Source organism: Tachysurus fulvidraco, chromosome 19 (assembly GCF_022655615.1).
Source record: "Tachysurus fulvidraco isolate hzauxx_2018 chromosome 19, HZAU_PFXX_2.0, whole genome shotgun sequence".
Classification (NCBI taxonomy): Eukaryota; Metazoa; Chordata; class Actinopteri; order Siluriformes; family Bagridae; genus Tachysurus; species Tachysurus fulvidraco.
In genome coordinates, this window is record NC_062536.1 from 12150769 (window position 1) to 12169055 (window position 18287).

Here is an 18287-nt window from a genome sequence, read left to right on the forward strand (position 1 = left end):
ATAACCTCTCGTATCCTCAATTGGCCTAAACAATATCTTGTTTACGATTAATACATTCACTACCCTAAAAGGAAAACACTGCTGATTATCTTATAAAGCACTAGTTAACAGAGTTGCTGAATGTTGTAGCATTTAAATGCATACAACACACCATTTTTTCATATGCAGTTTTTTGAAATACAGAATGCACTGCTCCAAATATTTAAGACAGACACAAATTATTTTTAATAAAACTATGCTGTTCAAACCTCTAAAACAAAATTGGGCTGTTGATTCTATGAAGATCATTTTTACCTTTTTTATCTTTGTCATGTGCCTGCTGGACTTAAGTTACTGAAAGTGTGAACGTGTGAAAGGCATGACATGTGAGTGATGACAGAATGGATTTGCAGCAGAGAAACTTAATATGCTGCTTAAAGTGCTATGAATTAGCTTACAGTACCCGCTTTCTCGCTCTCATCAGTCGCTCACCATCACAAAAAAAAAGGAACTCGCCATTTCTTGCATGTCTTCTACAAGAAGCCTTCCAACACTCCTCCATGTCCTCTTTCCTGTTGTGCAATACACGCTGTTGTGCTTTCTCAGGTGTTGTATGAAAACCACCAAAAAAAGCACAAGTAGGCCAAACCCCTGTGCCCAACCCACATGCTATCAGACTGGTTTATTGCAGCTAATCGACATTTTGAAAAAGTGTACATCTGTTTCTCGCACTCGTGCCAAGATTTTGTCCGACATCAATGGTGACAGACGAGAATGGCAGTTCGGGAGAGTGAAGCACGTCTGGACATGTCTGTCCCTTTTAAATAATGTCTGTGGTAAGGGAAACCACACACACCAACACACTTTGCAAGCGACAGAACGGCTGTGACAAACTTCCTGCTGCCTCACCTACAAGCCGCCTTCTGAGTCATTTCCTGTGAATGTCATACTGTGACTGAAAATCCCTCAAAAGAACCAGATTTCAGCAACTGATACAAAGACATAAAGTAACAACTTCACAAGGAGCCAAAGGCCTGTTACTCAATCTTTTTACTGAGATTTTTAACCAAATACACAACACTTCAGCAGAAGGTACCAAAAAAGTTGGTAAACCATAAGGCACATACAAGACCCAGAACTCTTGCCTTCCCCCCCTCACAGACTCAGCAGGAGCTTCTTGGCCAGAGATTATAAGAAGTGCATGTCAAATAGCCTAATGACCAGAGCCTTGAGCTCTGTAAGGATTCTTTCATACTTTCCTGCACAACAAAGTCCAGTACATCCTTTACATGTAATTCTACAGGAAACCAATTATAGCATTTTTGCGGTCATACTGGATTCACTGGAAAACTGAATTAAGTTAAGTTTTCAAAACAGCGATGAACACTTTACCTCCTGATCAATAAGGATTCAGCTCAGGGGTCAAATGACTGTCTATAGACATTTTTTTACTAAATAAATACAAATAAACAAACAAACAAACAAACAAACAAATATATATATATATATATATATATATATATATATATATATATATATATATATATATATATATAAAAACAAACAAACAAATAAATGGGAACCGCAAATAGATATTTTGGGACATTTGCCAGTACAATAGACAGTGTGACATCCCTCTTTGACCGTGGCTGCATATGGGCAAATAGCACAAGCAGCTCCTTGTGTCTTGAGTTTCACCTTATTTATTTATTTATTTATTTATTTATTTATTTATTCATTTATTCATTTTTCATTTTTATTGATATGGATTTGAAAAAATCTCAAAGATATTGTGGTTGCAGTGTATGCATCACAAGGTTTTTTTTTTGCTTTTCATAGCGGCACAAAATGTTCTGGTAAAACCAAAAATAAAGAAAAAGATAATGAAAACAAATTAGAGAGATCCCCATCCCAGAGATATTCATCAGATGGAGTATTAGATTGGAGTATTAAGTGCAACATCATAATTTCTTAGTCTGACTTGATATAAAACCTTCATCTGAATGTCAGTAAGTTGATCGAGATCAATCCATATAAATTATACAATAAAAAAGTTATCCTTTTAAAGTGTGTTAAAATGCGGAATAGCTGCAGAGAGCACACCAGTGAAGCCAGTTCTCCAGCTCTGTTGGTCTTGTGTAAATATCCATGATATAACATGTTGCGCCTTATACGCTTGAAATTCAATTTTATCAGCTTCTCGTTGCAAGAGCTCAAATCTATTGGATTGGACATGACATACATGTGGATTTAACAGACTGCAAGATTTAGGATATATCTATGCAGATCATTCACAATCTGCAATTAGAATGTACTCATCAGATGCATCAAATGCTTTGTAAATATCTATTAATTTACATTACATCTTCTGTCATGGAGGACAAATTATGTGTTTAGGCGATTAGTGTTGTTCAAATAAACTCGGATTTTGTGTGTTGTTTCTTTGTAGCCCATGTATGTCATCATCCTCAGAGTGGCATTTAGATAATCTCGTTTGAATGTTATAACATAATATTATGTTGTCCCTTCTAAAAGCACCATGTGATCTAATGTGGGTTAAACCACTAACTAATAATTTAATATGTTAAATCTCAGCTGCCTTCAAGGACTGTTTCAGTAGACTACATGATTTTAAGGAGTGTGTTTGGTTGGTGTGAGGTGGGAGAAAGTCAAAGCCCGTAATCTATACAGCGGAGATAGGATCGATGGATTACCGAGTCTGCTTCCATTTCGTGGCATTGCCATGAAGGAGCCCAGGCTGCCCCCGATGACGCTGTGAGGCCGGCGAAGAGGAGGCTTCTTGAACGAACCCGTGTACTGGTGCAAGAACGAGTGCATACTATGTGATGAGGGCGGCCGTCCATTCCTCACTATTGGCTCTGAAACAACAACAAAACATCAGTCAGTATAAGTGACAGGCTTCTCTTGTTTTCATATCTCAATATATATAAGTGTGTGTGTGTGTCTTTAGTAAACATTGTATGACTGAAGGAGTACCATCTAACCCACCTATTGAATGCCATCTACACGGAAGCCGATCATTACACAACTGTTACTATGACAACATTCCCCAGAACTGATACGACTATTGGCATCTGGGAAGCGGTAGGGGATTGATTCCTATCTGTCACCTTGACAGCATATTACCAGTCACATGTACATTATGAACCCCATCAGGTAGTTCATACGAGTACAGCATGTCTCTATACACAGTTTATATTTCCCCCCTTATTTTGGCATTCAGTAGACTCTGTGATTTCTTCAAAACGCTGGTAATAAATAGACACAAACCTTAGGTAATTACAGACAGCATTAGTATTAGTAGTACCTACACTTACCAGAAAATTATATGCTCCATATGTCCTACATGTCAGAAAAGAGATTAGTGCCAAAAAAAGCTTAAGTGGTCTGTTTCCCACCTCATATATTCAAATAAAAAATGTATAAAAAACCTCCACTCGTAGACCTATTAAAATGGGGAAACTTTTGAAAGAAGCTTAAACAAGCTGGCTTAAATATTCGATGAAACAATAAACATCTGAATTTGACTGCTATCACAATATGTATGCAAATGCATGTGCAATTGGTTTAAGTAGTAACTAGAGCAGATGGGATTGGGTGAATGGCTTCCACTAGAATTTCTTAAATGAATTTGAGGAACAAATGAGTTTGCGGAACAAATTCTTATTCTCTAAATTGGTTCACTAAGAACATTCGGCTGATTATGGAAAGAAAAACAACCTCTGATAAGCTAGTCGTTATACTCCAACAGGACGCATGAGCTTTTCATTGTTGTTGAAGCTGTCAACAGTGACGTTAAACGCTATTTGTATGACCAATCCGTTTGTAAATATTCATTAAAAATCCATTTGCCCTCCAGTTTTATTGCTACCTTTAATACATGTGAACAAAAACAAATACACAATACACATATTTGTAAAATAAACAATACACATATTTGTTCACATTTGACACTCAAATAAATGTTTAAGATAAAAAAAATCCTCAAAAATTCACACCTAAATTATTGCCACCTTTAAGCTATATTTTAAATATGTTCTAACAAACAGTTTCTTAAAAGTCTTGATATTTTTCATTTGTTCATTTATAAATATGAGGTTGCACACATGTACAATCTCTTTGTTTTTTCCATGTAAATAGACAACAAAGAACCTTTCAAAAGAAAGTTGGTAGATATAGAAATGTTAACAGATAATTTAGTCTTTAAGAGGTTAAAACATTGCTTATATTCACAGAGAATTATTCTGTTGATATATTATTTAAGAACTTGGTACAGAAGGGAATCTGGAAGTTTTGGTCAAGTGTTTGTAGATGATTCTGGAAACCTTCTTTCGACACACTTTAATTCAGTACCATCGGTCATCTCAAGGTGTCTTCATGTCAAGTAGAAAGAAACTTGTAAGCTAAAATGCAAACTGGCTGAAAATTGTGTGTAAGGCTGGGTAAACACCAGAGCTTGACAGCTCATGCACAGTACCTGTTTCAGAAGAATGTTGGGTTTTTCTGAAACCAATCACAATCCCCCCACACACAAAGCTGCTGTGTCTTAAGTTCATCAGCTTATCAGCTTGACCTCTCACTCACTTGCTCAGATGAAGCGTTCATCTTGTTTCCTTTTGTCATGGGTCACAACACATGATTGTGGTCAGATTCCACACTTATTGTTGGGTATAAATTTGGTAAAAAGTACTGTAGAAAATTGTATTTTTCTCCCCCCCCAAGTAGTCCTGGAAATTAATTCTGCCTAAAATAATGGCAGGCTAAGCGTCCTCACGGTTACAAATTGTTGTCGACAGACCAATTAAAGATACTCAATTTTAAATGCTTAAGAGCATTCAATTGCTGTTAATGTCTGTGCTGTTGCGTAGAAAACTACAATCAGCTTCCACTATCTGATTCTCCTGCCCAAAAACTTGCTGTGTGCTTCTCTGTGAAAGTATGTCTGTGTACACTCCACTTTCCACCTGTCTCTCCCACCTGTGCCTACACACACTCCTGCCAACACCACCTGTCCTGCTGTCCTATTCACTACATCACCTTGCACTCCAAGCTCTAATACACACGTGTGTAGTCACAGCACTGCGTTGCCTTGGATTACATAAGCAGATAAACAGGAGCGCTTTAATACAACATACACAAAACCAACTGTGACAAATCATAGAATCCAAAATCTATAAGTCATTATGTTATTATTATTATTATTATTATTAGTATTATTATTATTCATAACACATTTGATCCATTTCCACCTAACGCCTAGGCTAAAAGTCATGCCAGCTTCATTAGACTGCTTTGGTGTAAGCGCACAGGCGACTCTACAGTATGTAGGCGACTCTTTGAGACTGTTTAACCATGGCTTGTTGCTAGGCAACAAACAAAAGTGAGAATGACACAAGCGCTCAGTCGTCAGTGGACCCCTGAAAAACCTGCCTCCTTGGTATTTCCGAGCCCTAAAACGTGTGTGCATGCGCACACCATCTCTGAAGCGCAGAGAATTCCTTCAGAAGAGGTTTTTACACTCAAGAGGTTTGAATGTGGTATGGTGTTAAGATAACACAAAATGTAACACACACCACAGATATAAACTTCATGGAATTTTAAAGGGGTTTGTGCGTGTGCATACATGTGTGTGTGTGTGAGAGAGAGAGAGCAGACACTCGTGTGTCTCGCTGGCAGAAGGTGTTTACTGAAACAAGCAGAGGAAGAGAAAATGACACTCTCAGTTCAGATTATTATGTAATAGCAAAGTCTTGTAAATGATTTAGCAGCTTATCTTAAAACAGTGAACAATCCTGTCACCTCAAACAACAAGTCTGGGAGCAAGAAATCTAGAAATCATTTACCTTGGTCTCAAAATGTGCACATCTCCACGCTTGTGCTGTCGGAACGAATTGTTTACTTGTAATTATAAAGACAGAATAATCTAACACTGAAAGCAACATTTTCACCAGAAATGTACAGTTTGTCATACAACCACATGGGGTAATGCTACTGCTAATATATAAAATGACAGGGACATTAAAACAGAATGCATTAAAAAAAATCTTTTAAGCACTTAAGATTCAACAGCACATTTGAAAGTAACGTTACAGCCCTAGCATACATACACAGACATGATCATGTGAAGCAGTGCATTGACTGCTTACTTTAGGGCTCGGAAATGCCACGGAGGCAGGTTCTTCAGGAACCTTGACTCTTATCTACGTAAGATGGACTTAATAAGATAAGTAAGATAAGGCTCTGCTCAGTAAAAGCCATAAATGCAAGTGTAAGTAATAAACACAAGATAAACAAAAAGATCTGAGTGTTAAACAGAGGCTGTCAGCTGCATGTGTCCATACTGTCATTAGAGTTGTAGTTAAGTAGAACTCCTTCAGGAAGGTTGGAGGCATAAAATTAGTCAGCACCCATGAATCATGCCCCTGCCATGGCACACTATGGACAGGACGCAACTCAAATCGCACCTTCCTGCCCTCCCTTTCTCAGGGAAACCTATCAAAGCACAATGCAGAATATCTAATGTTTTTCCACCCAAAGCTTATCAGCAGCAGGCAACACAAAATGCATTTAAAATGCAGTAACTACATGGCTGTGGACCTACAAGATAGGGGCTCTTAGTGCAAGGTAGCTAAGGGAAGATGGCATGGTTTTACACAAATAAAGACCACAGGTAAATCTACTGTCTAATTTGAATCTGCCTGTTTATTAACGGAGCTCATTTATCACGAGCAGCCACAGGCAGAAGAGCTAATTCTGCTCATTACTCTGCATCACATGCACCATACTTCACAAATCCTGCTCACAGGGCTGTGGTGACTCTTGTGTAATTACCAGCTGACTTACAGAAGAATAAATGAAAGGGGGACAAAAAAAGGGAAGTAAGAGAAATAATGTGTTAGCTCCAACTTTAATAGCATGGCTGTCTGTACTGATAAAAACAGGAACACGAGTTCTCGGGTACATCTACATCTCCTGTTTAACCTCAGCCCTCATGTTTACTCTCGGATAGCTCTGGTTGTTTAGTATGATGAGTGAATAATCACTTGTGTCACTACAAACTAGTATAATTATGCTGTGAATGATGAGTACAATTTCTTTAAAATGATATTTTAGGGAATTAAATAAATCATTACTATTAACATTTAGTCCATCCATTTTGTGCTGCGTATCCTACACAGGGTTGAAAGGAACGTGGAGCCTATCCAAGACAGGACTCGAGGCACAAGACAGGCTGCCAACTCACCGCAGGGCACAAATCACACAAAAGACAATTATGGGATGCCAATCAGCCTGCAATGCATATCTTTACGGAGGAAACTGGAGCACCTACAGGAACCTTGAAGCATGGGCAAAAAAACACACACCTTGATGCTTTAACTGTATTGTTTGTTTCGGAAACCCAGAGTTTCCTGCTGCACTACATACAATCAAGGCACAATCTGGTCTATAGCAAAACGTTAGTTGGTGGATTCTTTTCATGCGTAGATCATTTTCAGAATGAGGAACATAGAGGTAATTGAATGCAACACATAACAGTCCAATAACTCTTGTGCAAGAACAAAAACAGTAAAAGCATTTACTGCATAAATGTAACAAAAGGAAAACATTGACGCAAAAACCTCAAAAACATCGATGCCTTTTTTTGTTCAGGGTACCATTGTGTATCTGCGAAATCAGAAACCTTTATTACTTTAGCTACTGCTTTTTTTTATCCTAGTCAGTTACCAGGCAACCAAAACATAAGATTGGTCACCAAATTGTAATGCAAGTGTAAGTGTAAAGTAAGTCAAATCTTTTCTTATCCACTGTTTTTCCCATGTCATTTTAGAAAAATGTTGTTCGGAAACAATTTATGTTGAAAATGAGAAGTTATTATTTAAGCTGATTAAGAGAAATCTTTATACTTATTCATGGCGGTGAAACCAAACACACACATACAGCTGTTACTGGGGCTAAAAGTAAAAAGTTTCCACCAGAAGCAAGTTCAAGTTAGCATGAAGAACCACAACTAAACAAGTGGGCAGGAGTAAGTGTAATCATTCAAGAGTGCGACACATTATAGTGTCAAAGTACAACTGATACAATCCTGAAAAACTGAAAAAACACTGAAGACCCGGAAAGTAAATGAGGACATTTTTAATGGAGGTTCCAGCCTTTGTAAGATATGTCAAGTAGTAGAGGCATTTCAAATAAATTGTAATTCTAAAAATAGTTTTAATATGGGTTAATTATCTTAAATGATCTATTACTAATTATCTTAAATCTGTAAAGACAAAATACGTACATTTATTAATGTTACATTCGGCTTATTTTTTCCCTGTAAATACTATTTCCTCTGCCCTACTGATGACCCTGATATACTGACTAATGCTGACAGTTACATTGCAGCTTTTGTTGAACACAGAGTATAAATATACCTAGGAAGTGTTAGCCATGTTGGTCATACTCTCTACAAATAATGAAATCTGGATAAAGACACATTGTGTCATGTAAAAAAAAAAAAAAATGAATTTCTTCACTGCAGCGCTCAAACTCAAAAACTAATCAAAATACTGAGGCAGCCGGAAATTTCCAGAACAAACGGCACCTGTAACTGTGCACAAATAATACATAAAAGAACTGCATGGATAAACACACTTCCGTAAGCAGCACACACACACACACACACACACACACACACACACACACACACACACACACACACACACACACACACACACACACACACACACACACACTCACCACTGTCCTTACTGCTGTTTTCCTCTACGGTCATCTGCTCAGCGAGTTCTGAGAGGGACTCATCGATGGTCTGGCTTCCACGGAGTGTGAGTGACAAACGCCTCTTAAACCGCTTCATCTTCTCCATTGGCCTCTGAGGCAGCGGAGGCCTACGGATTTAAAAAAAAAAAGAACATTCATTATTAACAAACGCTATAATAGCTGGGAAATAGCAGCATGATTAAAGTTTAATCTTAACAATAAAGAGACACTGCTAATGTTTTTTTTTTTTGCAAATTCCTCTGGGATGCTCACACACCAGACTTCAAAAGTCAGGCATGTGCTGGGGCAGAAAAGAAGCATCTCTATCTCATGAATAAACAAAAGGCTTTTAATAAAACATTCACGAGAGGCAGAACACCTCAGCACATTAATAAACCACACATGCAAGCATGAGCGCTCACACAAGCTCAGGAACGTAGACGTCAACAAACAAAGTGCCCTGAGTAGGAAGAGACCTAATTAATATGGTGGGAAGGAACTGACAATACCATACCATCACAACCTCTCTGCTAAGACGCACTCACATCTGAACTGTTTAACGACTGCTTATGCTACACATACTGTACGTGTGTCGTAAGAGTCGGGAACTTCAGCCTTCTTTTTGCTTTTTGAAAGTTTGTCGAAGACATTGTTATTTTAATGCTGCGAATTAAAGTTGAAAAAAATGTATTATATAATGGAAAATACAGAGCGAGCGAGCGAAGGGGATTTTAAGGTGGGCATGATGACAATAAGGGATTACTGGGAAGAGTGTCACCAAGTCAGAATCAAGGTGACACCACTCCTTTGACTCAATCAAAGGGCTCTTTTCATGTGCACAAAGCACTGTGTGTGTGTGTGTGTGTGTGTGTGTGTGTGTGTGTGTGTGTTAGTTATAGGCAGAAACAGTTCTACTACCACCCTAGACAAGGTGTTTCCTGTTGCCTGAAGCTGCAAAATCAGTATGGACCCAATGAGAGAAATATTATCCATGTACCATGTCCCCACTGTCCCTTCTATCTAGCTATGGCTGTACGTCTCCAGTGGAGTCTGATTTCTGGATTAAAATGTAAAAGTATGCATGTGGGTGCTAGAGAGAACCAAGTTAGTCTGACCTTTGAAACAGGGTCTCCTTCCCTTAGTAACACACACACACACACACACACACCTTGCTGGGGGAAGATACACAAAAACATTAAATAATGATTTACTGTGTGTGACCACGTCAAACAAGGGCACAGAGATACATAAAAGAACCCTGATAGACAGCATGGTGTTCTATTAAAGCAAGCAATATTATAACTCACTGGAAATAAGTGCCCCAATAAACAAGTACTGATCTACACCAGTGTTTCGATCTAAATCTCTAATCAGATGAGACTACTTTCACATGCAGAGGTGGGTAATTACATTATTACTTGAGTGTCTGAGGGATCTGGGACACACTGGTGGAGATTCTATTATTTCCTGTGATAGAAAAAAAGGTTTTGCACCTTTTTCTTCAGTACAAAGACACTGCAGGAAGTGCTTGCTTTTTTCTATTGTCTCAAGCTGAAACCAAAATGAAAACCAAACCGAAAAGCTTTGGGCGTGTTTCAAGCACAGAACAATAAAATAGGTGTTTAAAAGGACGTTTATGAGAAATGACGCTTTGTAGGTTTGCTTCTGAGTTTGTAGTTAGTTGTTGAGATCATAGCACAGGTATATACATGTTAAGAAGAAGAAAGAAGAAAAAAGAAGAAAAAGAAGAAATCAAAACACAACCTATATAACGAGGATAAGAATCAGCTTAGATTAAAATGAAGTGTATGTGACTAGAGGAGGTAGTGTAGACCTTTTTCTGTTTCCTTTATTTTAAAGTAGCTATTTCTTAATTCATTTCGTCATTCTGACAAATGCCCTGAAGTTAACAGACAATATAAACAGACAATGACCATCAAAAACCTCCAAAAACTTCAAGGGCAGCACAAGATGCAAAGCCCTCATCATCAGCAGTCAGAATCAGACTGGAATTAGCAAAGAACTACAGAGATGAACTGCTGTCTGTCTGCTAGAGATACTGCAAACTTACAGGGAATTAAATCCCATCTAATTAAGAGAAACTTCATCAAGCAGCAAGACAATGGATTGGCCAGTCTAAAACCGTTCCACTTTTTCCACTGATGATGTCATTAGTTGTGTTGGCAGTGTGTTTTGGGTCAATCACCAGACCTTAACCCAATTTCCCCTCCTGAATAGAAGACTGCAGTACAAGCCTGGGAAAGCATCACAAAAGATGAAAGCAGTAGTTTGGTAAGATCAGTGGGTCGAGAGCTTGATCTAGTTATTGCAGTTAAGGAATGTTCAACCAAATATGAAGTGTTATATTATCTGTTCCAATACCTTTGCTCATCTAAAGTGAAAAATGTCATGTTCTGTTAGTTAGCGCATCTAGCTATAAATCTAGAAATCAAAGCTGAAAGTTCTGATCCATTGTTTTTGTATAAATTATATTCATAATACAAACAGTCTAGAGCTTCCAGCCTAAACATGCAAGCATACGTGTGCACACACTAACACATACAGTACACGCCCCCTTGTAGATGCTGACGGAGCACATCGTGTCAAACAGCTGGTCAGTTAGACTACATGTGAGAATCCAGACACACCCTACAGCTCGGTCAGCACAGGAGCAGTTGACATTCCGATGAGCGAGATCTGCTCAGACAGGCCACGACTACACAGATTCTTAACACATGCACAGGTGAGCGCGCACACACACACACACACACACACACATACACACACACACACACACACCACAAAAAAACACATCTTTAAACCATGAAATCTCCATGAAGTGTATTCGCACAATTTAAATCCAAATTATCACACAATTTCCCATTAAAATCATTGATGCATAAAGAAAGCAATAAAACTAAATAAATGTAACTTTTTTTTCTTTTTTCGGTGGAATGGTCTGATAACAGAAGGCAGTTAAGTTTATGTGTGATCTAGTGTATGAATTTAGTGTGTATGTCTGTATGGTTAACCCTTTCACTCCCAGAAAGCAGATATGGCATTGATTATTAATTTTTTTGCTCCTCAGCTGTTGAATTAATTTCAATTGACTATTAAAGAATTATTTCTTTGGTACACAAAGCCTAAGAAAGTGGTCCAAGTTCCCAGAAGAGCTGTAGTGGAAAAACAATCATTTCGTGCTTGACTGCATGTAATCTTTAATCATTTTCAGTGTCCAAGTGACAAGGGGTTTGCTTAATTCATGAGTGAGGCAGAAATATAATTGTACATGCATAGTAGGAATCTCATTTTTGGCCTATTTCAATGTCCGGTATTTGTAAAACAGATACATTTGACATCAGCATTAATCCAAAAAAAAAAAAAAAAAACCTTTGTGCACATCCCCATAAAAGCACCCTTCCCTTTTTGAAATCCCACCAGATGGAACAGTCGGCATTCTGGTAGGTTTGGTGCAAGAATTAGAACAGGAGCCCCACCTACATTGTCGCTACACTTTATATTATAAGTATTTCATGCAACCACATGCACACACACACACACAAGCATGCATGCACGCACCCACACACTCGTAACCGCCCCCCTCTTGAGAAAGTGGTCTTTGATGCTGGTACACAAGAGAGCAGAGAGGGGCTGCTTATTAAAAGCTAAAGCACTTTCTACGCTGCTGAGGAGGCACCTCATTAAAATACAGCCCAAGAACACATACCTCTTGAGAGCCTGTAACGCACCGTCAACACGCTCTCTCTTCCCTGCCTTAGAAAGGAGCTCTGAAAGAAAGCAGGGCTACAGAGCACAGCTACACTCTTGGCACATTCCTGGCCAGTGTGCACATAGTACAAGACAGTGCTGACTATTGTTCTTCTGCCCTCTATTCTCCATCAAGCCTCCATGCTGTGCCATATTGGCACTCTCTCATGCCGCTGACAGCAGTGGTCCTGTGGGTAATCCCGTAGGAAAGTGTGCAGGCTACAGAAAAGGCCACATCACCACCACCAGGCATCAGGTACTCACTGGCATTATAGAATTGGTCTGCCTAGGTGTAAAAGCTTCAATGTGCATCACTGGATGTTTTAGTTAGCCAGAAACTGACTAAAACAAAAAAAGCGGCATTTAACATATCATATAAAAAGTGTATCATAATCACGCTAATATAGACTAGGAGAAACAAATGTGTATAAAATAATTATATGCTTCTAACAAGTAATTTAACGTGGCAGTGTTTGACCTTGAGAAAAAGTAAGCAAGTCCCTTGCCATGAGATGTGGTGTTATTGTTCTGTCTCACACACAAAAAATTTTATTCAAGTCTCCTAACATCATCTAAATGTTGCGATGTTTAACTGTAAGGTACAGGAAAGGTTGCTCCGTGTCAAATTTTATGTTGATCTGTGTTTCCACATACCTGCATTCTATTAATTGTGAAACAAACATCTGTCATCTGAATACTCTACTTATCCATGTGCTAGTATAAATGGTTTCGGGTCAGCTAGATCACTTATTGGCTGATGCTTGTGTCAGAATTCAAAAGCATGTGCTACAGTTACAGCATCAAGGTACCTTATCCCAGTGTGAAGCACCGAGCTTATACATGCACAGCAAATGAAAACTTGTTTGGTCAATCATTTATGTTTTTTTTTTTTTGTTCCTGTTTGTTGTACATACACCATTTGTCCACTGGCAACTGATGTATTATCCCAGACACAAAACTTGTCCTGGACGCCTTGGCTAGCGATTTGTTCACACAGCCTTTTTTTTGCTTTGTAATATTATTATTTTAAGGGAATATAAAAACAGGCAAGAGGAAAATATATATATATATATATTTTATAAATACATTGTAGAGAGCTAGTGGATGTTTCACAGTTTCTGCAGCATGTTTATTATTTTCCTCTCTCGACAGACTCCACACAGTTAGTAGCTCAGCACTTTTCTGTGAATTCCCAAACCTTCGAATCACTAGCTCATTAAAACCTGCATGTGAAAAACAAAATCATCATCATCTTACAGATGCCTCGACGTGTGACTTTACATATACTTTACTCATTATCCCTTATGGTGCATACATAAACATTTGGAATGATACGGGGAGTTGGCCTTCAAGGAGCTAATACAGGCCCAGACAAAACAAAGCCTCTGTGTGTGTGCGTGCGTGTTTGGTGAGGCTATAGATGATAAACTCTTCTCTTCCATCACTTCCTTCAAAGTTCATGTTACACAGCTACATAGTTTTTAAAGGAAACCCCTTTCCATGGGATAAAGTGAGAACACAGAACTATTACACTGAAGATTACAAATGTACTTATTTGACATCAAATTAACATCCAGTTGGAAGCAAAGTACTGAGGTTTATCTCTCTCTTTTCCACAAGTAGATCTGAATTGTTTTAGGAGCACATCAGGAGCAACGCGTTCCCAAACATGAACAGCCAGACACACAGATGCACATACACATACACTCCTGCAAGGGCTTGTGGGTTTTTTTTGTTGTTGTTTTTTTCTGTCTGGTGGTTCCACAGATGGAGCTCGATTAATGTCTGACTTCAAACACTTAAAGCAGGCTGCGGCATCACACAGCAGCCTCATTAATCACAGTCTACAGAGAGAGAAAACTGGGTTAGGCAGCTACAGTACATACACCTCCTCAGCCATACAGGCATATGAGCATCACACGCGCACACGCGCGCACACACGCGCACACACGCGCACACACGCGCACACACGCGCACACACGCGCACACACACACAACAAGACTGTGCACAAACACTGTACAATTAAGAGCACAGTTCCACTTAGTACAGAGATTTCTGGCAGAAACTGTGTTTGGGAGGTTCGTAAACACTGGAATTGCCCTTTCTTGCTAGACTACCAAGGTACTCGCTGTTCTCGCTCTTCCCCAGAAACATAAGAATCTCTTCCCATCACTATGGCAACCCTCCTCCCTGAGTCTGATCAGCATCCTCTGTTTCTCACAGATTAGAATCTGTAATCTATCCCCCACACCACCCAATTTAGAGAGGGTGGGGGTTGTCATGGTGGGACAGGGAGAAAGACAGAAAGTGAATAAAGAAGCCAGAAAGAAAGAAAGATGCCTTTGTGTTTAAGTAAAAAGCATGAAATCACCACAGCAACCCAAGTTCTTTGGGCCAAATGGCAGGCAAACAAAGCAAAACTAAAAATTAAAAAGGAATAAACAAAGATGGAGGGAGGCACACAGACCTTTAAAACATGGATTACACCATGATAAAATATTGGTTGTTCACAGCAGAGTGAACTATCTGCTACATGAATTCTCATCAATGCCCTATAACAGCAGCTAGTCAGATGCTGTCTGTCAATTCTTCTTCTGTTGTAAAGTCACTTGAATAGCATTCATTTTGTTCATTTTTATTGTCTATTTAAACTGCAACCTACAGTATTGACACTGGTCGGTCGGCGCTGTTTTTTTTTTTTTTTTTTACTGTCTTTTGTTTACTGTCTTTTTTGAATTGCCTTGTAAACTTTTTGTCTGCACTGTCTTGTCTGTCTTGTTTGTATTGTCCTCCACTGTCTTGTCTGTCTTGTACTGTTTGCACCAGGTTGCACAGTTGCACTTTACGTGGCTAGGACTACTTACAAAGTCCTAGCCCTGTCTTTGTTTTATGTAGCACCTTGATCCTGGAGAAACGTTGTCTCATTTCACTATGTACTTCAACATATGGTATATATGCTATATATGGTTGAAATGACAATAAAACACTAAAAACAACAATTTATTGGTTCACATGGATGCACCACATAAGATAAGGTGAAAAATAAACAAGCATAAGTGTGATCTTGGTGAAAAGGTGAAGTTTTCTGCTATGCCATTTATTTAACTTCTATGTAAGGAGTCTATAGTGTCAGCATTTTCTAACACTCAGCAGCTTTTTCACCACAGGGAGGGTGTCAGGAGCTGTTTTTTGTTTAGTTTTTTTTTTATTTCAAGACAAAAACTTGAGAAAGGTTGGTAAGTGAGTGACTTATTATATGTTTTTTAGCTGCTATAACACTAGTCATAACAGGAACTTGACTCATTGCCAAAACCACACAATTAAATGTAAGAGAAAATGGTTAGAAAGCATCACGTCATTTATTAACCCTAAAGGAACCAATGAACAAAATATATTATATATATATATATATATTTTTTTTTAAATGACTCCAGATATCTTTTTTCCCCTAGTTTTTTTCCAGAACATATGGTAGAGAAGTCATTTAAAGGGTTCATAAATTCAAAATGGTTACTGTTGGTAAATCACTGTGCTAGAAGTGACCTAAATCACTACAGGATGTTCTGTAATAGCAAAAGTAACCTCTTTAGGATGGTATGTTTGAAACAGTTGCTTTGTTTTTCACTGTAAGTGAACATTAAATCTTTTTTTTAAAACCCTTTTAATATTCGTCCATGAGAGCAGAGCTTTAATGCATCATCGGCTATTACTTTACAGCACAAAACATCTGCACAAATCCTTCCTATATTTCATACATCAGTGGCCCATGTGCCAATTTTCATTGCTCTTTTGTCATATTTTTGAGTGATGGATCACTCTAGTGTATGCTAATATTAAACTGGTAGGTCTGATTATATAATACAACACTGGACATCATAGCAAAGAAAGATCATGGTATTGCAAGAAACTAATGTCTATGTTATTCAAAAGCGTGACAACTAAAACCCAGAACATTATCAGTTTACATTTACCAGGAGTTCAGACACTGAAGCACAGACACTTGCTGGTAAAATACTATCAAAATGCAGCACATGCACCTTCACATTTCTGTAATGTCCTGTTAGACAGACTGTGTCATATGACTTGAGCTTGTTCTGTCATTTGCATGTCCTTTCTGGTGAAGCCACATTCCTGTTTCCTGCTGGTCACTGGCTCATAAGGATTCATCTCATCCTCACTGCACCACACAAAAAAGCAACCCTGGTGTAAAAGGCTGCTTACACACCGACATTCAGTAACTTCAGATGAAGGAAACCACACCAAATGGTGTCTCTGTGGTGACTTCTATGTCAGCTGTGTGTGTGTGTGTGTGTGTGTATACAGTAGGTACATTAGCACACATTTGATTTTCTCCCTGTTCATCCTTATCTACAACATCTTCTGTACATATTATCTTAATAATTTACAAGCCTGATGAGTGACAGAACAAAGAAAGAAAGGCAAAGAAAGAGGGAAACAGGAAGTAATGTGGGGAAGGGGATATAGGACATGTAGGTCTTGCACATTCTTGAATCTGTTAATCCACATCATGCTAAAACCAATTTATTGGGTCATCACCATATTGCCACCAGTTTGAAATGCTGCCTTCTTCTCTCCAAAGCTAAGAACTGAAAATTGTGATTAATAAACATAGATGAGATGAACTGCCCATCTAATCCTAATCTATTCCAAACATTAATCAGAAAACATTAATTAAAAGGCAAACTAAGCATTATTGACAGACACATGGACAGTCGGCTGCACTCATGTCATGTGTTTGCAGGCTTCTGTGAACAAAAATTAAAATTAGAAAAACTAGCTTCCAAAACTTCCAAAAACTAGCTTGTCATGCTCACAGCATACCCGGGAGACAAAGTTAAACCAGTGCATTGTACTTGTACTACCAGTACCATCAGTACTGCTCTACAGCCCAACACACCAACGACAGACAGACTGATGACCTCGCCACAAGTCCTGCTCAATCAATCAGATCATGCCATGATCTCATGATTGCTGGTAATCATAAACATATTTTTTTAGCTTCCTCAATAACAATTCATTTAGTGGTTAATTATTGTGTTGTTTTTTTTTTAAATCATTCAGTTGAATTAATGCACAAGCTTAAAGACAAAGATATCTAAAAGAATACAAGATAGTGAAATGAATTAAGAATTTTGATCTTAATGTTTATCTTGATCCCACAGCTGTACATCTCAAGTGCTCATACTGTGACCAAAATAAACACTGTTCCATCTCCACTAGATTGTGATTCCTAGAACATCAGCCTAGTATAAACTGATTAATGAAATGCCAAATTTGGACAAATGTTCCAGTTCCCAGCATATTGACCAACACTTAATTTTAACACAATATAAAAATGACCAGTTTCACCAGTTCACACTGTCCTCCACTGTGACGCACTAAAGCACATTGATTCAGAAAGTGCCACATTGCAAATATAACACACACACCCCACCCCCCACTAGAAACCCATCAGTCGGTCAAAGCTCAGCAGTCTTTCAATGACACAACCACAAGAAGTGAAATGTCTTTTGTCGAAGTCAGAGAAACTGTACAAGTATAGGTCAGCATGAATAATGACCTTAATCAAGCAAAGGGAGACAAATTCGCACCATCTCGCTCTCTCTCTCTCTCTCTCACACACACACACACACACCCCCACACCCCCCTACAGGTCTTGACCTCTTAGTGATATCTGAGACAACAAATGGGTCCTAAGGAACGCACTTGAGAAACCAGAGCTAAATATGATTTC

At 38.5% G+C, this 18287-nt stretch overlaps 1 protein-coding gene across 2 annotated transcripts in view; it reads right to left on the reverse strand.

Annotated features, from left to right (window-relative positions):
* cdk17 (cyclin-dependent kinase 17) overlaps positions 1-18287 on the reverse strand; it is a 44522-nt gene that overhangs the window by 12492 nt on the left and 13743 nt on the right. For both annotated transcript variants that reach the window (XM_027151221.2, XM_047804375.1), the window contains exons 2-3: positions 8743-8891; positions 2694-2858 (exon numbers count right to left, since the gene is read on the reverse strand). In XM_027151221.2, the coding sequence (XP_027007022.1) occupies positions 2694-2858; positions 8743-8869 (292 nt within the window). In that variant the 5' untranslated portion in view covers positions 8870-8891. The remainder of the gene's footprint in view (positions 1-2693; positions 2859-8742; positions 8892-18287) is intronic.